This window comes from Garra rufa, chromosome 24, assembly GCF_049309525.1.
Source record: "Garra rufa chromosome 24, GarRuf1.0, whole genome shotgun sequence".
NCBI classification, from domain to species: domain Eukaryota; kingdom Metazoa; phylum Chordata; class Actinopteri; order Cypriniformes; family Cyprinidae; genus Garra; species Garra rufa.
The window spans coordinates 11,395,168-11,409,022 of record NC_133384.1 but is presented as its reverse complement, the minus strand read 5'-3'; the positions used below and the strand labels follow the sequence as shown (position 1 = coordinate 11,409,022).

Genomic DNA, 13,855 nt, shown 5'->3' with positions numbered 1-13,855 from the left:
ATTGTTCCCAAGAAGGATGGGGGCCTGCGGCCCATTTTAGATCTCAGACAGCTAAACCTCTCAGTCAGAAAACTGAAGTTCAAAATGTTGACTGTCAGACAGGTCGTGTATCAAATCAGGTCCGAGGACTGGTTTGTCACGGTAGATCTGAAAGACGCGTACTTTCACGTCTCCATCCTTCCCCAACACCGGAAGTTTCTCAGGTTCGCTTTCAGGGGCAAAGCTTACCAATACAGAGTTCTTCCGTTCGGCCTAGCGCTCTCACCCCGAACTTTCACGAAGTGTGTGGATGCTGCTCTGGCTCCACTGCGACTCCAGGGCATCCGCATACTCACCTACATAGACGACTGGCTCATCCTAGCCAGTTCAGAACAGTTAGCGGCTCAACATCGAGATGTTGTTCTTGCTCACATGAAAAAGCTGGGGTTGAGACTCAACGCCAAGAAAAGTGTGCTGTCTCCATTACAGAGAACCACTTATCTAGGTGTAATCTGGGATTCGACCACGATGCAGGCACGATTGTCACCTGCTCGGATCGAGTCAATCCTTACTGCAGCAAATGCGGTCAAGCTAGGCCTGCTACTCACTGTCAAACAGTTCCAAGTACTGTTAGGTCTTATGGCAGCTGCATCCAACGTGATACCTCTTGGACTGCTGTACATGAGACCACTGCAGTGGTGGCTCAAAACCAAAGGGTTTTCCCCGAGGGGGAACCCATTCCGCAAAATCAAGGTCACGCGGCGTTGCCTACGTGCCTTGGTCATGTGGAAAAAGCCCTGGTTCCTATCACAAGGTCCAGTGCTGGGAGCTCCTTGCCGCCGCGCCACGCTAGCGTAGCGACAGATGCATCCCTCACCGGGTGGGGAGCGGTCATGAGTGGCCGCTCCGCCCAAGGCCTATGGAACGACCGGCATCACTCTTGGCACATAAATTGCCTAGAAATGCTGGCAGTGTTCCTAGCTCTGAAGCATTTCCTTCCAGACCTAAGAAACCGTCACGTGCTGGTCCGCACAGACAACACTGCGGTGGTCTATTACATAAACCACCAGGGAGGTCTGCGTTCACGCCCCTTATACAAGCTGGCGTACCAGATCATCTTGTGGTCACAAGGGAAGCTTCTCTCATTGAGAGCAGTTCACATTCCTGGACGTCTCAATGTGGGAGCAGACGTCCTGTCAAGGCAGGGGCCGAGGCCCGGGGAATGGATGCTTCACCCAGAGGTGGTGAAGCAGATATGGAGAGTCTTTGGTCAAGCCCAAGTGGACCTCTTTGCGACTCAGGAGACATCGCAATGTCCCCTTTGGTACTCTCTAGTTCCTCCAGCTCCTCTCGGACTGGATGCCATGGTACAGACGTGGCCGAGGCTCCGTCTGTACGCTTTTCCCTCGATCGCTCTGCTCCCGGGAGTTCTGGAAAGAGTACGCCGGTACGGAGTACGGCTGCTGCTAGTAGCCCCGTACTGGCCGGCCCGAGTATGGTTCTCGGACATAATCACCCTCCTAGACGGCTCTCCATGGGAGATTCCCGTCAGGAGGGACCTTCTTTCTCAGGCTGGGGGCGCAATCTGCCACCCCCACCCAGAGAAGTGGAAGCTATGGGTGTGGCCCCTGAGGGGGCACAGCTCATAGAAGCTGGTCTCCCAACCGAGGTTGTTGAGACCATCCTTCAATCCAGAGCTCCCTCTACGAGGAAACTTTATGGCCTAAAGTGGAACCTGTTTGCGTCATGGTGTCATGAACGCCACTCAGACCCAGTCCACTGCCCGATTGGTACAGTGCTGGAGTTCCTGCAAACTCGTTTGTCCGCTGGGTTAGCTCACTCCACCCTGAAGGTGTACGTGGCGGCTATATCGGCTTACCACGCCCCTCAGGGCGGCCTTTCAGTGGGCAGAAACCCCCTGGTCTCACGTTTCCTCCGCGGTGCACTCAGGCTGAGGCCTCGTGCAAGACCGAGAGTCCCTACATGGGACTTGGCTGTGGTACTAGAAGCGCTGTGTAAGCCCCCCTTCGAGCCTCTGGAGGAGGCCTCTGATCGGATGCTTACCCTAAAAACAGCACTGCTGTTGGCGCTAACATCTCTTAAGAGAGTCGGTGACCTGCAGGCCCTTTCAGTGGCCCCTTCCTATATTGACTTTGCCCCAGGGTTGGCCAAAGCATTCCTCTACCCAAGAGCTGGGTACACACCCAAGGTCCCCTCAGTAACACCACAGCCAGTAACGCTGCTTGCGTTTTATCCTCCTCCATTCGTGGAGCACGACCAGAGGAAGTATAACTTAATGTGTCCAGTAAGAGCACTAGACACTTATGTCCACAGAGCTGCCCTGTGGCGTAAATCAGAGCAATTGTTCGTCTGTTACGGCCCCCCTAAGAGGGGGTGCCCGGCTTCCAAGCCTACTATCAGTAAGTGGATCGTTGATGCCATCTCTACTGCATACGAGTCCTCTGGTCTCCCATCCCCGGTGGGAGTCAAGGCTCATTCAACTCGAGGCGTCGCAGCCTCCAGAGCTCTGATGGCAGGTGTCCCGATCCAGGACATCTGCAGTGCGGCGGGTTGGTCCTCACCTCTTACGTTCGTCAGATTCTACGAACTAGACCTCAGAGCCACTCCGGGCTCAGTCATCTTTCAGCCCTAGCACAAAGGCTAGGCTCAAGAGGTCAAAAAGGCGCTTTCCTTCGAGTAAGGAAAAGAGTTTTTACCCCTTTTGTTCTGGCAAGTTCCCCAGACAAAGGCGTATGACTCTCCTCTATATTCCTTCCAGCCTCGTGTGCCCGAGGGCCGAGGCCTGTATTCCTCGTGTCTGGTGGTTGATCACAGACAGAGATGAGTTCCAGTGTCCTGGCAGGATCACCAGGCACTTCCTATGTCCCTCTTGTACTGGCTGTACGCAGACAACGGACTACCATTTCTCCTCGTGTGCCTGAGGGCCGAGGAGCATTTCTCCCCCTGCACTGGTCGTGTGACAGGCAGCGGTTGAGAACCTTATCCTCGTGTGCCTGAGGGCCGAGGTCTTTTTATCCCTCTCGTCTGGTGGTGGATCACAGACAGAGATGAATTCCAGTGCCCTGGCAAAATCACCAGGCACTTCTTGTGTCCCTCTTGTGCTGGCTGTAATGCAGACAAAGGACCACTATCTCTCCTCGCGTGCCCGAGGAACACTTTCTCCCCCTGCGCTGGTCTGGTGACAGGCAGTGGTTGAGAACCCTAGCCTCGTGTGCCTGAAGGCCGAGGCCTATTCTATCCCTCTTGTCTGGTGGCTGATCACAGACAGAGATGAATTCCAGTGCCCTGGCAAGGTCACCAGGCACTTCTTGCGTCCCTCTTCTACTGGCTGTAACGCAGACAATGGATCGCCACTTCTCCTCGAGTGCCCGAGGGCCGAGGAGCATTTCTCCCCCTGCACTGGTCGTGTGACAGGCAGCGGTCGAGAACCCTATCCTCGTGTGCCTGAAGGCCGAGGTCTCTTATCCCTCTTGTCTGGTGGTGGATCACAGACAGAGATGAATTCCAGTGCCCTGGCAAGGTCACCAGGCACTTCTCGTGTCCCTCTTGTACTGGCTGTAATGCAGACAAAGGACCACCATCTCTCCTCGTACGCCCGAGGGCCGAGGAGCTTTTTTCTCCCCCTGCACTAGTCTGATGACAGGCAGCGGTTGAGAACCCTAGCCTCGCGTGCCTAAGGCCGAGGCCTACTCTATCCCTCTTGTCTGGTGACTGATCACAGACAGAGATGAATTCCAGTGCCCTGGCAAGGTCACCAGGCACTTCTTGCGTCCCTCTTGTACTGGCTGAAATGCAGACAATGGATCGCCACTTCTCCTCGAGTGCCTGAGGGCCGAGGTTCATTTTCCCTCTTGTCTGGTGATGGATCACAGACAGAGATGTATTACCACTCGCGTCCTGGCAAGACCACCAGGCGGAGTCACCACAGTGTCTCATCAGGTAAGTATTTTTAGACACTGTCCCTTCTCGGTCTTGCGAGACCAGACGAAGGATGACAGGACCTCGTGGGATCGAGGGCCGAGGTCTCCTTTCCCTCTGATCTGGTGGGCTCCACAGTCAGAGATGTACTACCACCCATGTCCTGGCAGATTCCCAGGCTGAGGTTTGTATTGTATTATAACGCTGTTTTTTCCCCCTTGTTCTAGCAGACACTAGGCAGGGTGCGGAAATTATGGGGGCGTTGATACCTCGTTCCCCACAGCGTTTCAGGACGCAGTGTAGAGTTCCCGGAAGGGAACGTCTCAGGTTACGTATGTAACCCTGGTTCCCTGAGGGAACGAGACACTGCGTCTCGGACCATAATTCCCGCATCCCTGCTGCGCTCGCTTCATGCCTATGAGCTGACACCAGCTTCAAACGCACGTGCTTTTATACTTCCTGGTCGATGACGTCACCGCGCCTGTGACGTCACTCCCGTTTCTCATTGGACGTTGGACTATGACTCAGAGTGCGGCCCGCCAATGGCGTTCCCCACAGCGTTTCAGGACGCAGTGTCTCGTTCCCTCAGGGAACCAGGGTTACATACGTAACCTGAGACGTTTTTCTTAAAGTTTGCTGATGATACAGCCATTGTGAGTCTTTTGGAAAATAATGAAATATGTCATGGGTCAGTGATCGACGATTTTGTTGAATGGTGTGATGATACCTGTTTGCAATTAAATGTGTCTAAGACAAAAGACATGATAATCGATTTTAGAGCAAAAGCACACTCTTCCCAGGATACTTTTATTAGTGGTGTGAAGGTGGATTGTGTGGACAGTTATAAATATCTAGGGACCATTATTGACAACAAATTGAGCTTTGATGTGAATACTGAGGTATTATGTAAAAAGGGACAGCAACGGCTATATTGTTTAAGAAAATTAAGATCATTTAATATAGATAAGACATTAATGGAAATGTTCTATAAGTCTTACATTGAGTCTGTTTTGTCCTTTTCTATTAGTTGTTGGTTTGGTAATCTCAGTGTTAAATATAAAAGTGCTTTAAATAGAATTGTCACACTTAGTGGAAAGATCATAGGTAAAGAGCAAAGAAATTTGTCATCATTGTTTAATAGAAATGTTTTGAGTCGGGCTAGAACTGTGCTAGCTAATAATGATCATTTCCTGTTTTCAGAGTTCTCTATGCTTCCTTCTGGTTCCCGATATAGATTGCCAAAGATGAAAAGTAATCGATATAAATACTCATTTGTCCCTTGTGCAATTAGGTTTTTAAATGGTTCTTGAGGAAATTTGTTAGGGTATGTGATATTTATGTTTATTTATTGTATGAGTCTGTCTGTTTCTGATCGTGGCTGCATTTAAATTGCTCGTAAGGGATTTTAATAAAGTTTGACTTGACTTGACTTGACTTGGGTGAATGGCCCCCTCCAGCCAGTGTCTCCATTCCTCTATGGCAGGTAGAAAGTAACTCCTTGTTACCAATGTCATAGTTGCTTTCGGCGGGAGTGAGTTTCCTGGAGAAGAATGCGCAGGGGAAAAGCTTACTAGGTTGACCATGACGTTGTGATAACACTGCTCCAATTCCACAGTCAGAGGCATCTACTTCCATGATGAAGGGTAGAATGGGGTCTGGGTGTTTTAAGATGGGGGCCGTGGTGAATCTGTTTTTTAGAGCAGTGAAGGCGTGGTCAGCTTCTTGAGTCCAATTCAACTTCTTGGGTTGTTTTTTGAGAAGGGAGGTTAGTGGTGCGGCTACAGTACTGTAGTTACGGATGAACCGTCTGTAGAAGTTTGCAAAACCCAGGAAGCGTTGGAGTTCTTTAATGGTGGTGGGCCATTCGGTGACTGCCTTCACCTTACCCTCATCCATTTTTACTCCTTGGTGACTGATGTGGTATCCTAGAAATGATGTCTGCTTGACATGAAATTCACACTTCTCTGCTTTACCGTATAGTTGGTTGTCTAGTAGTCTGGTGAGCAGTGAAGTGAATAACGGCGCTATAAATAAACGGCGTTACTAACGGCGATACTTTTTTCAGTAACGAGTAATCAAACGAATTACTGTTCCCCCGTTACAACGCCGTTACCGTTACTGACAAGAAAATGCGCGTTACTAAAACTGAGAACACTGAAGCGGTTTTCATGCGAGCAGCGTCTCTCTCAGCCATAGCACCTCTTTTTCTCTGTGTGTGTGTTTTTTGTGTGTGTTCGGGGCTGGGGCGGGACACAAAACCATGCAGCGATGATGATTGGTGTGTCTGTAAATGCGGTGTAACTGAGAACGCGACGATTGGCTTAGATTGAGTACATTTCTATTGTTTGCCAATCAGAGGCAGAGTAGTGCGAGTGTTCACACAGAAGCAATCGCACGGTCAGTCGCACTACGCAGGTGATAACGAAATTAAAAGTTCTAAACCATCTATTGTGCTTTATTGTTCCACTATAGTAATGATAATATTTATAATAATATGTTGAATTTGATAGTTGTCTCTCACGTTGTCCCACAACAACATTAAAATAGTGTAGATTCATGTACAATGTTTTATATTTATTTTACAATTATATTAAAATATTCTTTTTAAGTAACGCAATAGTTACTTTGCCTGGTAATTAGTTACTTTTATAATGATGTAATTCAGTTACTAACTCGGTTACTATTTGTGAGAAGTAACTAGTAACTATAACTAATTACTTTTTTAAAGGTACGTGCCCAACACTGCTGGTGAGTACTGTGCGGACATGGTTGACATGTTCCTGTTCCGTCCGGGAATAGATCAAGATGTCGTCAATGTAGGCAATGACATAGTGGTGTAAGATGTCTTTGAAGATTTCGGTGATGAAGGACTGAAAGACAGCTGGTGAGTTGGCAAGGCCGTAGGGCATGACCTGATATTCATAGTGCCCCCTAGTGGTGAGGAAGGCAGTTTTCCATTCATTACCTGCTTTGATTCTGACCAGATTGTAGGCACTTCGTAGATCTAGTTTTGTGTAGATGGTGGCTTTCCTGAGTTGTCCGAGTCATTTGTGAGTCGTTTAGGATAAAAGTACTTGCTAAATGATTAAATGTACATGTCCATGTTTTATGACCTAAAGAACCAGAGCTGTAAAACACCCTTTTCATGAGCTCAGACACAGCTTTGTTTCATCAGTCAAACAACGCAAGCTCTGTTGTGAAGTGATGTACATGAAAGTTTTAAATACGGGTAAAATGCATTGATTTGCTTCAGGAGGCCTTTATTCACCCCTGGAGCCGTGTGGAACACTTTGTATGATGTATTGATGCATTTTATTGCTGTTCTTTTGGACCATTGAAAAATAACACCCATTGACTGCCATTATAAAGCTTGGAAGAGCCAGGATATTTTTTAATGTAACTCCAATTAAATTTATTTGAAAGAATAAAGTCATATTCACCTAGAATAGAGCTTGAGAATGAGTAAATCATGGGGTAATTTTCATTTTTGGGGGAAGTATCTCTTTAAAGGATTGTGCAGGCATTTTCACAATAAGTAATGAATAAGTTTGCCTTAAATGATTAGCTTGTCTTCTCTCTTATCTGCAGTCACAATTTTTAATGAATCTCTTGATACTGCAGATATAACTCAATAATTATACAGTATATACATTTCACACAAGCTCAATCAGTGAGATCATGTAAATAATTCAGTTCAATCACATGGTAAATCAAAAAAAATGATTCAGTTAATAGATTAGCAAACAGAAAATGATTGTGTGATCTCCATGTCAAGGCCTCATTCATTCATCCAGATGTGTTTCCTTCACTCTGGTTGAGATCCTCTGCTGTCCAAACCTGCTCTCTGTGTGAGTAACCACTGAACACATGCATCTGTCTCCAGCAGGGGGCGCTTCACATTCACCAACATCACTGTGAGATTTAAATCTTAATCTCATTCAGTGTAAATGAAAATGATTCATCTTTACTGAACAAAACACAATGAAAGAAAAGCAGTAATTCATAAATATAAATTCTGATCTTGAATGTCTTTAACTGCACTCCTCCAGATGATAAGTTGGATAAGTTGGATTGCCCCATAGTTTTGCACACGTCTCTCAAACACTAAACCAGGAAATAACTTCACATTTTCTAGTAAGTGAAAGTGAAAGTGAAGAGCTGTAGACGGTCCCTCTGTCTCTGTTTCTCTGACACAAACTCACACACAATGGCAGAAGCCAGTATTCCAGTGGCTCAGGACCAGTTCACGTGTCCAGTGTGTCTGGATCTGCTGAAGGACCCAGTGACCATTCCCTGTGGACACAGTTACTGTAAGAGCTGTATTACAGACTGCTGGAATGAGGAGGATCAGAAGGGAGTCTACAGCTGCCCTCAGTGCAGACAGACCTTCAGTCCCAGACCTGCTTTAGCTACCAATGTACTGCTGGCTGAAATGCTGGAGAACCTGAAGAAGACCAGACTCCAAACCGCCGACGGTGACGCCGGATCTGGAGACGTGGAGTGTGACGTCTGTACTGGGACCAAACACAAAGCTGTCAAGTCCTGTCTGGTGTGTCTGAACTCTTACTGTCAGAATCACCTGCAACAACATGAGAGTTGGTTCAGAAGTAAGAAACACAAACTGACCGATGCCAGCGGACGACTACGAGAGATGATCTGCTCAAAACACGACGAACAGCTGAAACTCTACTGTCGAACCGACCAGCGCTGCATTTGTTATCTGTGTATGATGGAGGAACACAAGAACCATGAGACTGTGACAGCTGAAGCAGAGAGGACTGACAAACAGGTATGAGCTCAAGCACATTAAAACAATCTGACTCATTATTGTTTAGATCCTAATAACACTGACTTTGGACTGTTTTATCAATCTAAAGACTAAAGAATGTCTGTCATTAGCCGCTGGTTAGTGTTTGACAGGAAAGACTGCATATTGTGTAAAGCTGTTATCAGGGCATGAAACGAAATGCCAATAAAGTCAGATTGAAGCAAACTGCTTTCAACTTTCAAACTTGAAGCCTAGGCTTTCTTAAACCAACCTAAAGTTTGACTTGACAAACTTTTTTATCAAGTTTGTGTAATATTGCTGGTGTATTTGTGTGAATTTTGACAGAGTATTCTGAAAGAGACACAAATGAAATATCGCAAGAGAATCCAGGAGAGAGAGAAAGAACTTGAGGAGCTGAGAAAGACTGTGGACTCTTATAAGGTGAGTTTGTGCAGAAGAACAAGAGCTGATAGACTGAAGAGCCATTCTTAGACTCATTAGACTCATAGATGTATAGACATTAGACTCATAGATGTATAGACATTAGACTCATATAGAGCTGATAGACTGATGTTGAGTAAGAGCTGATTGTGCTGTGTTTCTAACAGTGCTCTGCACAGACAGCAGTGGAGGACAGTGAGAGGATCTTTACTGAGCTCATCCGCTCCATTGAGAGAAGCCGCTCTGAGCTGATACGGCTGATCAGAGATCAGGAAAAGCGAGCAGTGATTCGAGCTGAAGGACGACTGGAGCGACTGGAGCAGGAGATCAATGATCTGAGGAGGAGAGACGCTGAGCTGGAGCAGCTTTCACACACACAGGATCACATCCAGTTCCTGCAGGTAACAGACATCTAGAAGAACAGGACCATAGTGGACTTGAGACACATCCTGCTGTGACACAGATCTGACAAACACACTGGAGATTCTCATGTGTTTCAGTGTGTCTGGAATAAACCTGTGTATGGAGCTAATTACTGGAGTATTTACATTAGTATTAGATTAGGCATAAGTGCATTACACAAGATTTTAAAATTGAGGAAAAAAACAAGCTTGTTGTATTTTTGTCTCCTGCAGAGTTTCTCCATTTCTCCTGAATCTACAGAGCAGTCCATCAGCATCAGTTCTCAGTTCTCTTTCAAAGATATGGGAAAATCTGTCTCTAAACTAAAAGAAAAACTGGAGGATTTCTGCAAAGTAGAGATTGAACAGATATCTGGCAGAGGTAATGTGTCACATTACACAGAAGAAACTATTAAAAACAATATGGGAGAGATCCATGTTTCACATGAGAATCACAATAATGATGTGTCTTTATGTCCACAGTAACATACAGCGAAATTATTCCCATCAAAGAACTGAAGTCCAGGCCAGAGTTCCTGCAATGTAAGACACTATGAAACACACACAGAGTGACTAAAATTACTGTATAATATGACACTGGAGTTAACAAAACTACACAGACACAGTGCTATTAAAAACACTGTAAACATATCAAAACTAAACATGTACTGTATGTATTTGGAAAGAGTTTGTTTGTGTGAACTTCATGAAATAAGTCTTATTTTATCTTCATCAGATTTCAGGTTTCTGACTCTGGATCCAAACACAGTGAATAAAGAGATCTGTCTGTCTGAGAGAAACAGAGCAGCTACTGGCACTAAAACAGTCCAGCCGTATCCTGATCATCCAGACAGATTTGTTGGTGTGCGTCAGGTGTTGTGTAGAGAGAGTGTGTGTGGACGCTGTTACTGGGAGCTGGAGTGGAGTGGAGATGTGTTTATATCAGTGTCATATAAGAGCATCAGCAGGAAGAGACAGGGTGATGAGTGTGTGTTTGGAGGTAATGATCAGTCCTGGAGTTTTGCCTGCTCTCCCTCCAGATATTTATTCATACACAATAAGAGAAAGGCTACTCTCCCTGTGAAGTCCATTATTGGTAGAATAGGAGTGTTTGTGGATCACAGAGCAGGAACTCTGTCCTTCTACAGCGTCTCTGACACAATGAGCCTCATCCACACAGAACACACCACATTCACTCAGACGCTCTATCCTGGGTTTATTGTTGGTTCTGGATCATCAGTGAAACTGTGTGACCTAACAGCAGCGATGAAAACTTGAGTCTGTGTCTCTGACTTCTGAACATCTGACTCAAGACTTGACTTAGATTTGAAGACAGACTTATTCCCCCAGTTTCACAGACAAGGTTTAAGCCTAGTCCTAGACTAAAATGTAAGTCTGAGCTGTTTCAACTAAAATAAAATTGCACTGATTGATTTTAAAATATATCAGTGCCTTTGTTTTGTCTCAATTAAACACCAGTAATGTTTTTTTCTAAGCATGTTTATAAAAATGACTTAAATGTCCTAATTGAACTATGGCCTAATCCTGGCTTAGTCTAAGCCCTGTCTGTGAAACCGGGCCATTGTGTCACGATCCCAGTCTTGTGTTCCCATCTTAAGGACTTTTAAGATGAAGTGTTTTCTGTTCTCTTCTTGTGTTTATTTCCTGTTTACCTTGTTGCATTTGTTACACTATTTGTTTACATGGTTACCCCTTATTTGTTGTCATGGTAATTCATTAGCTCCACCCTCCCTGTTTCCTCATTATAATAGGTGCGTTCGACTTAATGCGGCGCCGAAAGAAATCGGCTGCCGCCTTACAAAACAATGCATTCTGGTAAGATCATTTGTCCGACTTTGATCGGCGCTGCAGCCGCCTTTCGATCACGTGTGCCATCAAAGTAACGTGAGAGCAAAACGAGAGCAGTCGCAGAGGTCAGGCGCTGCAGTTGCTTAAAACCGACTGCGAAAGCCTTGATGACGACACACTTTATTCTCATTGGTCAGATTATGTGATGACAAGCACGACGTGTGCTGCGTGTTTTTCTTAAAAAAGTTCACGTGTGTAATCAATCTTTATATCGAATATCTGATATTCAAACAAAACATTATTGATAAAAATGAAGACTAGGCGATATGGTAAATATATATTCTTATTGTATAAGAGTTAAAAAAAAAAAAAACTGGTCAACCAGAGGCCGTTTTTTAATGGATGTTGTGAGAGGCTTCACTACACTGAATAAACTGCTTATAAAAATTGAAAAATGTCCTATAGCTAACTACAAAACCAAGATACAAATAATAAGCGTCATATTTCATTACATTAAAGTAACTCACATACTTGATATGATCAACAAAAAAGCAAAACGATTGTAGCATATAGAATAAATGATAGGGTAACTTTTTTCTTTTATTTATTTATCTTATGTAGTTTCATTTCTTCTTTTTCTTTATTCCTTTTTTTTGTGTATGTTTGAAATACAGTCTCATCGTCTATAAGTGTCCGACTTGACGGCCGTCTCTTCACTCCTCCCCCGACTGCAAGCGGCTGCTCTCGCCAGCCGGCGGCAGGCTAGTGTAGTGCATCTCGAACGCACCTATTGTGTGTATATACCCCTGTGTTTCAGTGCTTGTTAGTCATCAATGACCATGCTCTTGTTTCCTGTTTTTTTCTGTTTACCTTTTGTTAATAAACCCTGCTTCACCTGGGGCCTATACCATGATGGTAGTTAAACAAATTCAGAGTTACAGGATTAATTTCGAGTTGACAAAACTAAACCACTCCCATCCAGCTTTGTTGGTACCATGATGCTGATCATCAACTTTCTTTGTCAACTCAGGTTTTGATCCTGAGTTTGTGGAGCACATGCACATGAATGTGTGACATCAGTGGTAAACAGCCAATCACAAGCCTTGGTTGAATGTTAACGAGTAAGCTAAAGTTTAAGAGATTGAAGAATATGATGAATTTAAACGCATTTAAACTTAAAAAAATTACTTGTTTATAAAAGAGTACAAATAAAATATATTATCTTGCTCTATCAGTGCACTCACAAGTGAATCGTGTTAAGTGTATTTAAGTAACCAGTCTTTAGTCACTGGGGTATATTTGTAGCAATAGCCAAAAATACATTGTATGGGTCAAAATTATTGATTTTTCTTTTATGCCAAAAATCATTAGCAAATTAAGTAAAGATCATGTTCCATGAAGATTTTTTGTAAAATTCCTACTGTAAATATATCAAAATGTAATTTTTGATTAGTTATATGCATTGTTAAGAACTTAATTTGAAAAAAACTTTAAAGGTGATTTTCTCAGTATTTAGATTTTTTTTGCACCCTCAGATTCCAGATTTTCAAATAGATGTATCTCGACCAAACATTGTCCTATCCTAACAAACAATACATCAATAGAAAGCTTATTTATTGAGCTTTCATATGATGTATACATTTCAGTTTGGTAAAATTTAATTGGTTTTGTGGTCCAGGGTTACATATATATATATATATACATACATTGATTCTACACCTTATTTATATTACATACGATCTGTATATATTAACATCATTTAAAATAAATAATTCACAATAACTCTTAAACTAAAATTGCTTGTGTGTAATGGATTAATAATTATATAAATCATATAAAATAACTATAAGTAATTATCATTAAAGCCAGACCATTATTTGTCAAAATTTTATTTACTAATTAATTTTTTTACTAGTGACCTTTAATTTGCAGCACGAGAAACTAAGGGAAGTGACGTTTTTTGTGTCCGATGTCAGTTTTAGATCTTTAATCCAGAACATAACCTGCCCTGGAGCAGGTTAGCCGTGGAGTGTAAGTTACTATGGCAATGAACGCTGCTAAAAGCCAAGCCACATTCATGGTACCTAAAACCCAGGATTGGTGCAAACTAAACTGAAACTTACCTGGCTAGCCAGCTAATCCGGCTTCATGGTACAGGCCCCTGGACCAACCCTATCCAACCTTTGACCAAGCATTATGTTTTGGTATAGCATTGCTAATTATATTCTCTCTTTAACAGCAACTAACACCATATTTGTTATTAGTTCCACATTCATTCATTATCAGCAGCAAACATCACAACAATTTATCTCTAAATACACACCATGCACATTAATTGAATTTACACACCCAATTAAATCTGATAACTCTAACACAAGTGGCATTTCAGAAAAATAGACAACCAAATACTCAAATAATACACAGCTGAGTGTTTCTCTGCATTTAAACTTTAACCTCCGGTTTCACAGACAGGGCTTAAGCCTAGTCCTAGACTAAAATGTAAGTCTGAGCTGTTTCA

General features: G+C 43.9%; 1 protein-coding gene across 1 annotated transcript; it reads left to right on the top strand.

Moving 5' to 3' along the window:
* The first annotated feature begins 8,124 nt into the window (after positions 1–8,124).
* Positions 8,125–12,571, top strand: LOC141300638 (E3 ubiquitin/ISG15 ligase TRIM25-like). The gene is made up of 6 exons (XM_073830933.1): positions 8,125–8,707; positions 9,032–9,127; positions 9,295–9,518; positions 9,738–9,910; positions 10,012–10,071; positions 10,265–12,571. The coding sequence occupies exons 1-6, from the start codon at positions 8,126–8,128 to the stop codon at positions 10,804–10,806; spliced, it is 1,677 nt and encodes a 558-aa protein (XP_073687034.1). The 5' UTR covers position 8,125; the 3' UTR covers positions 10,807–12,571.
* The last annotated feature ends 1,284 nt before the right edge of the window (positions 12,572–13,855 follow it).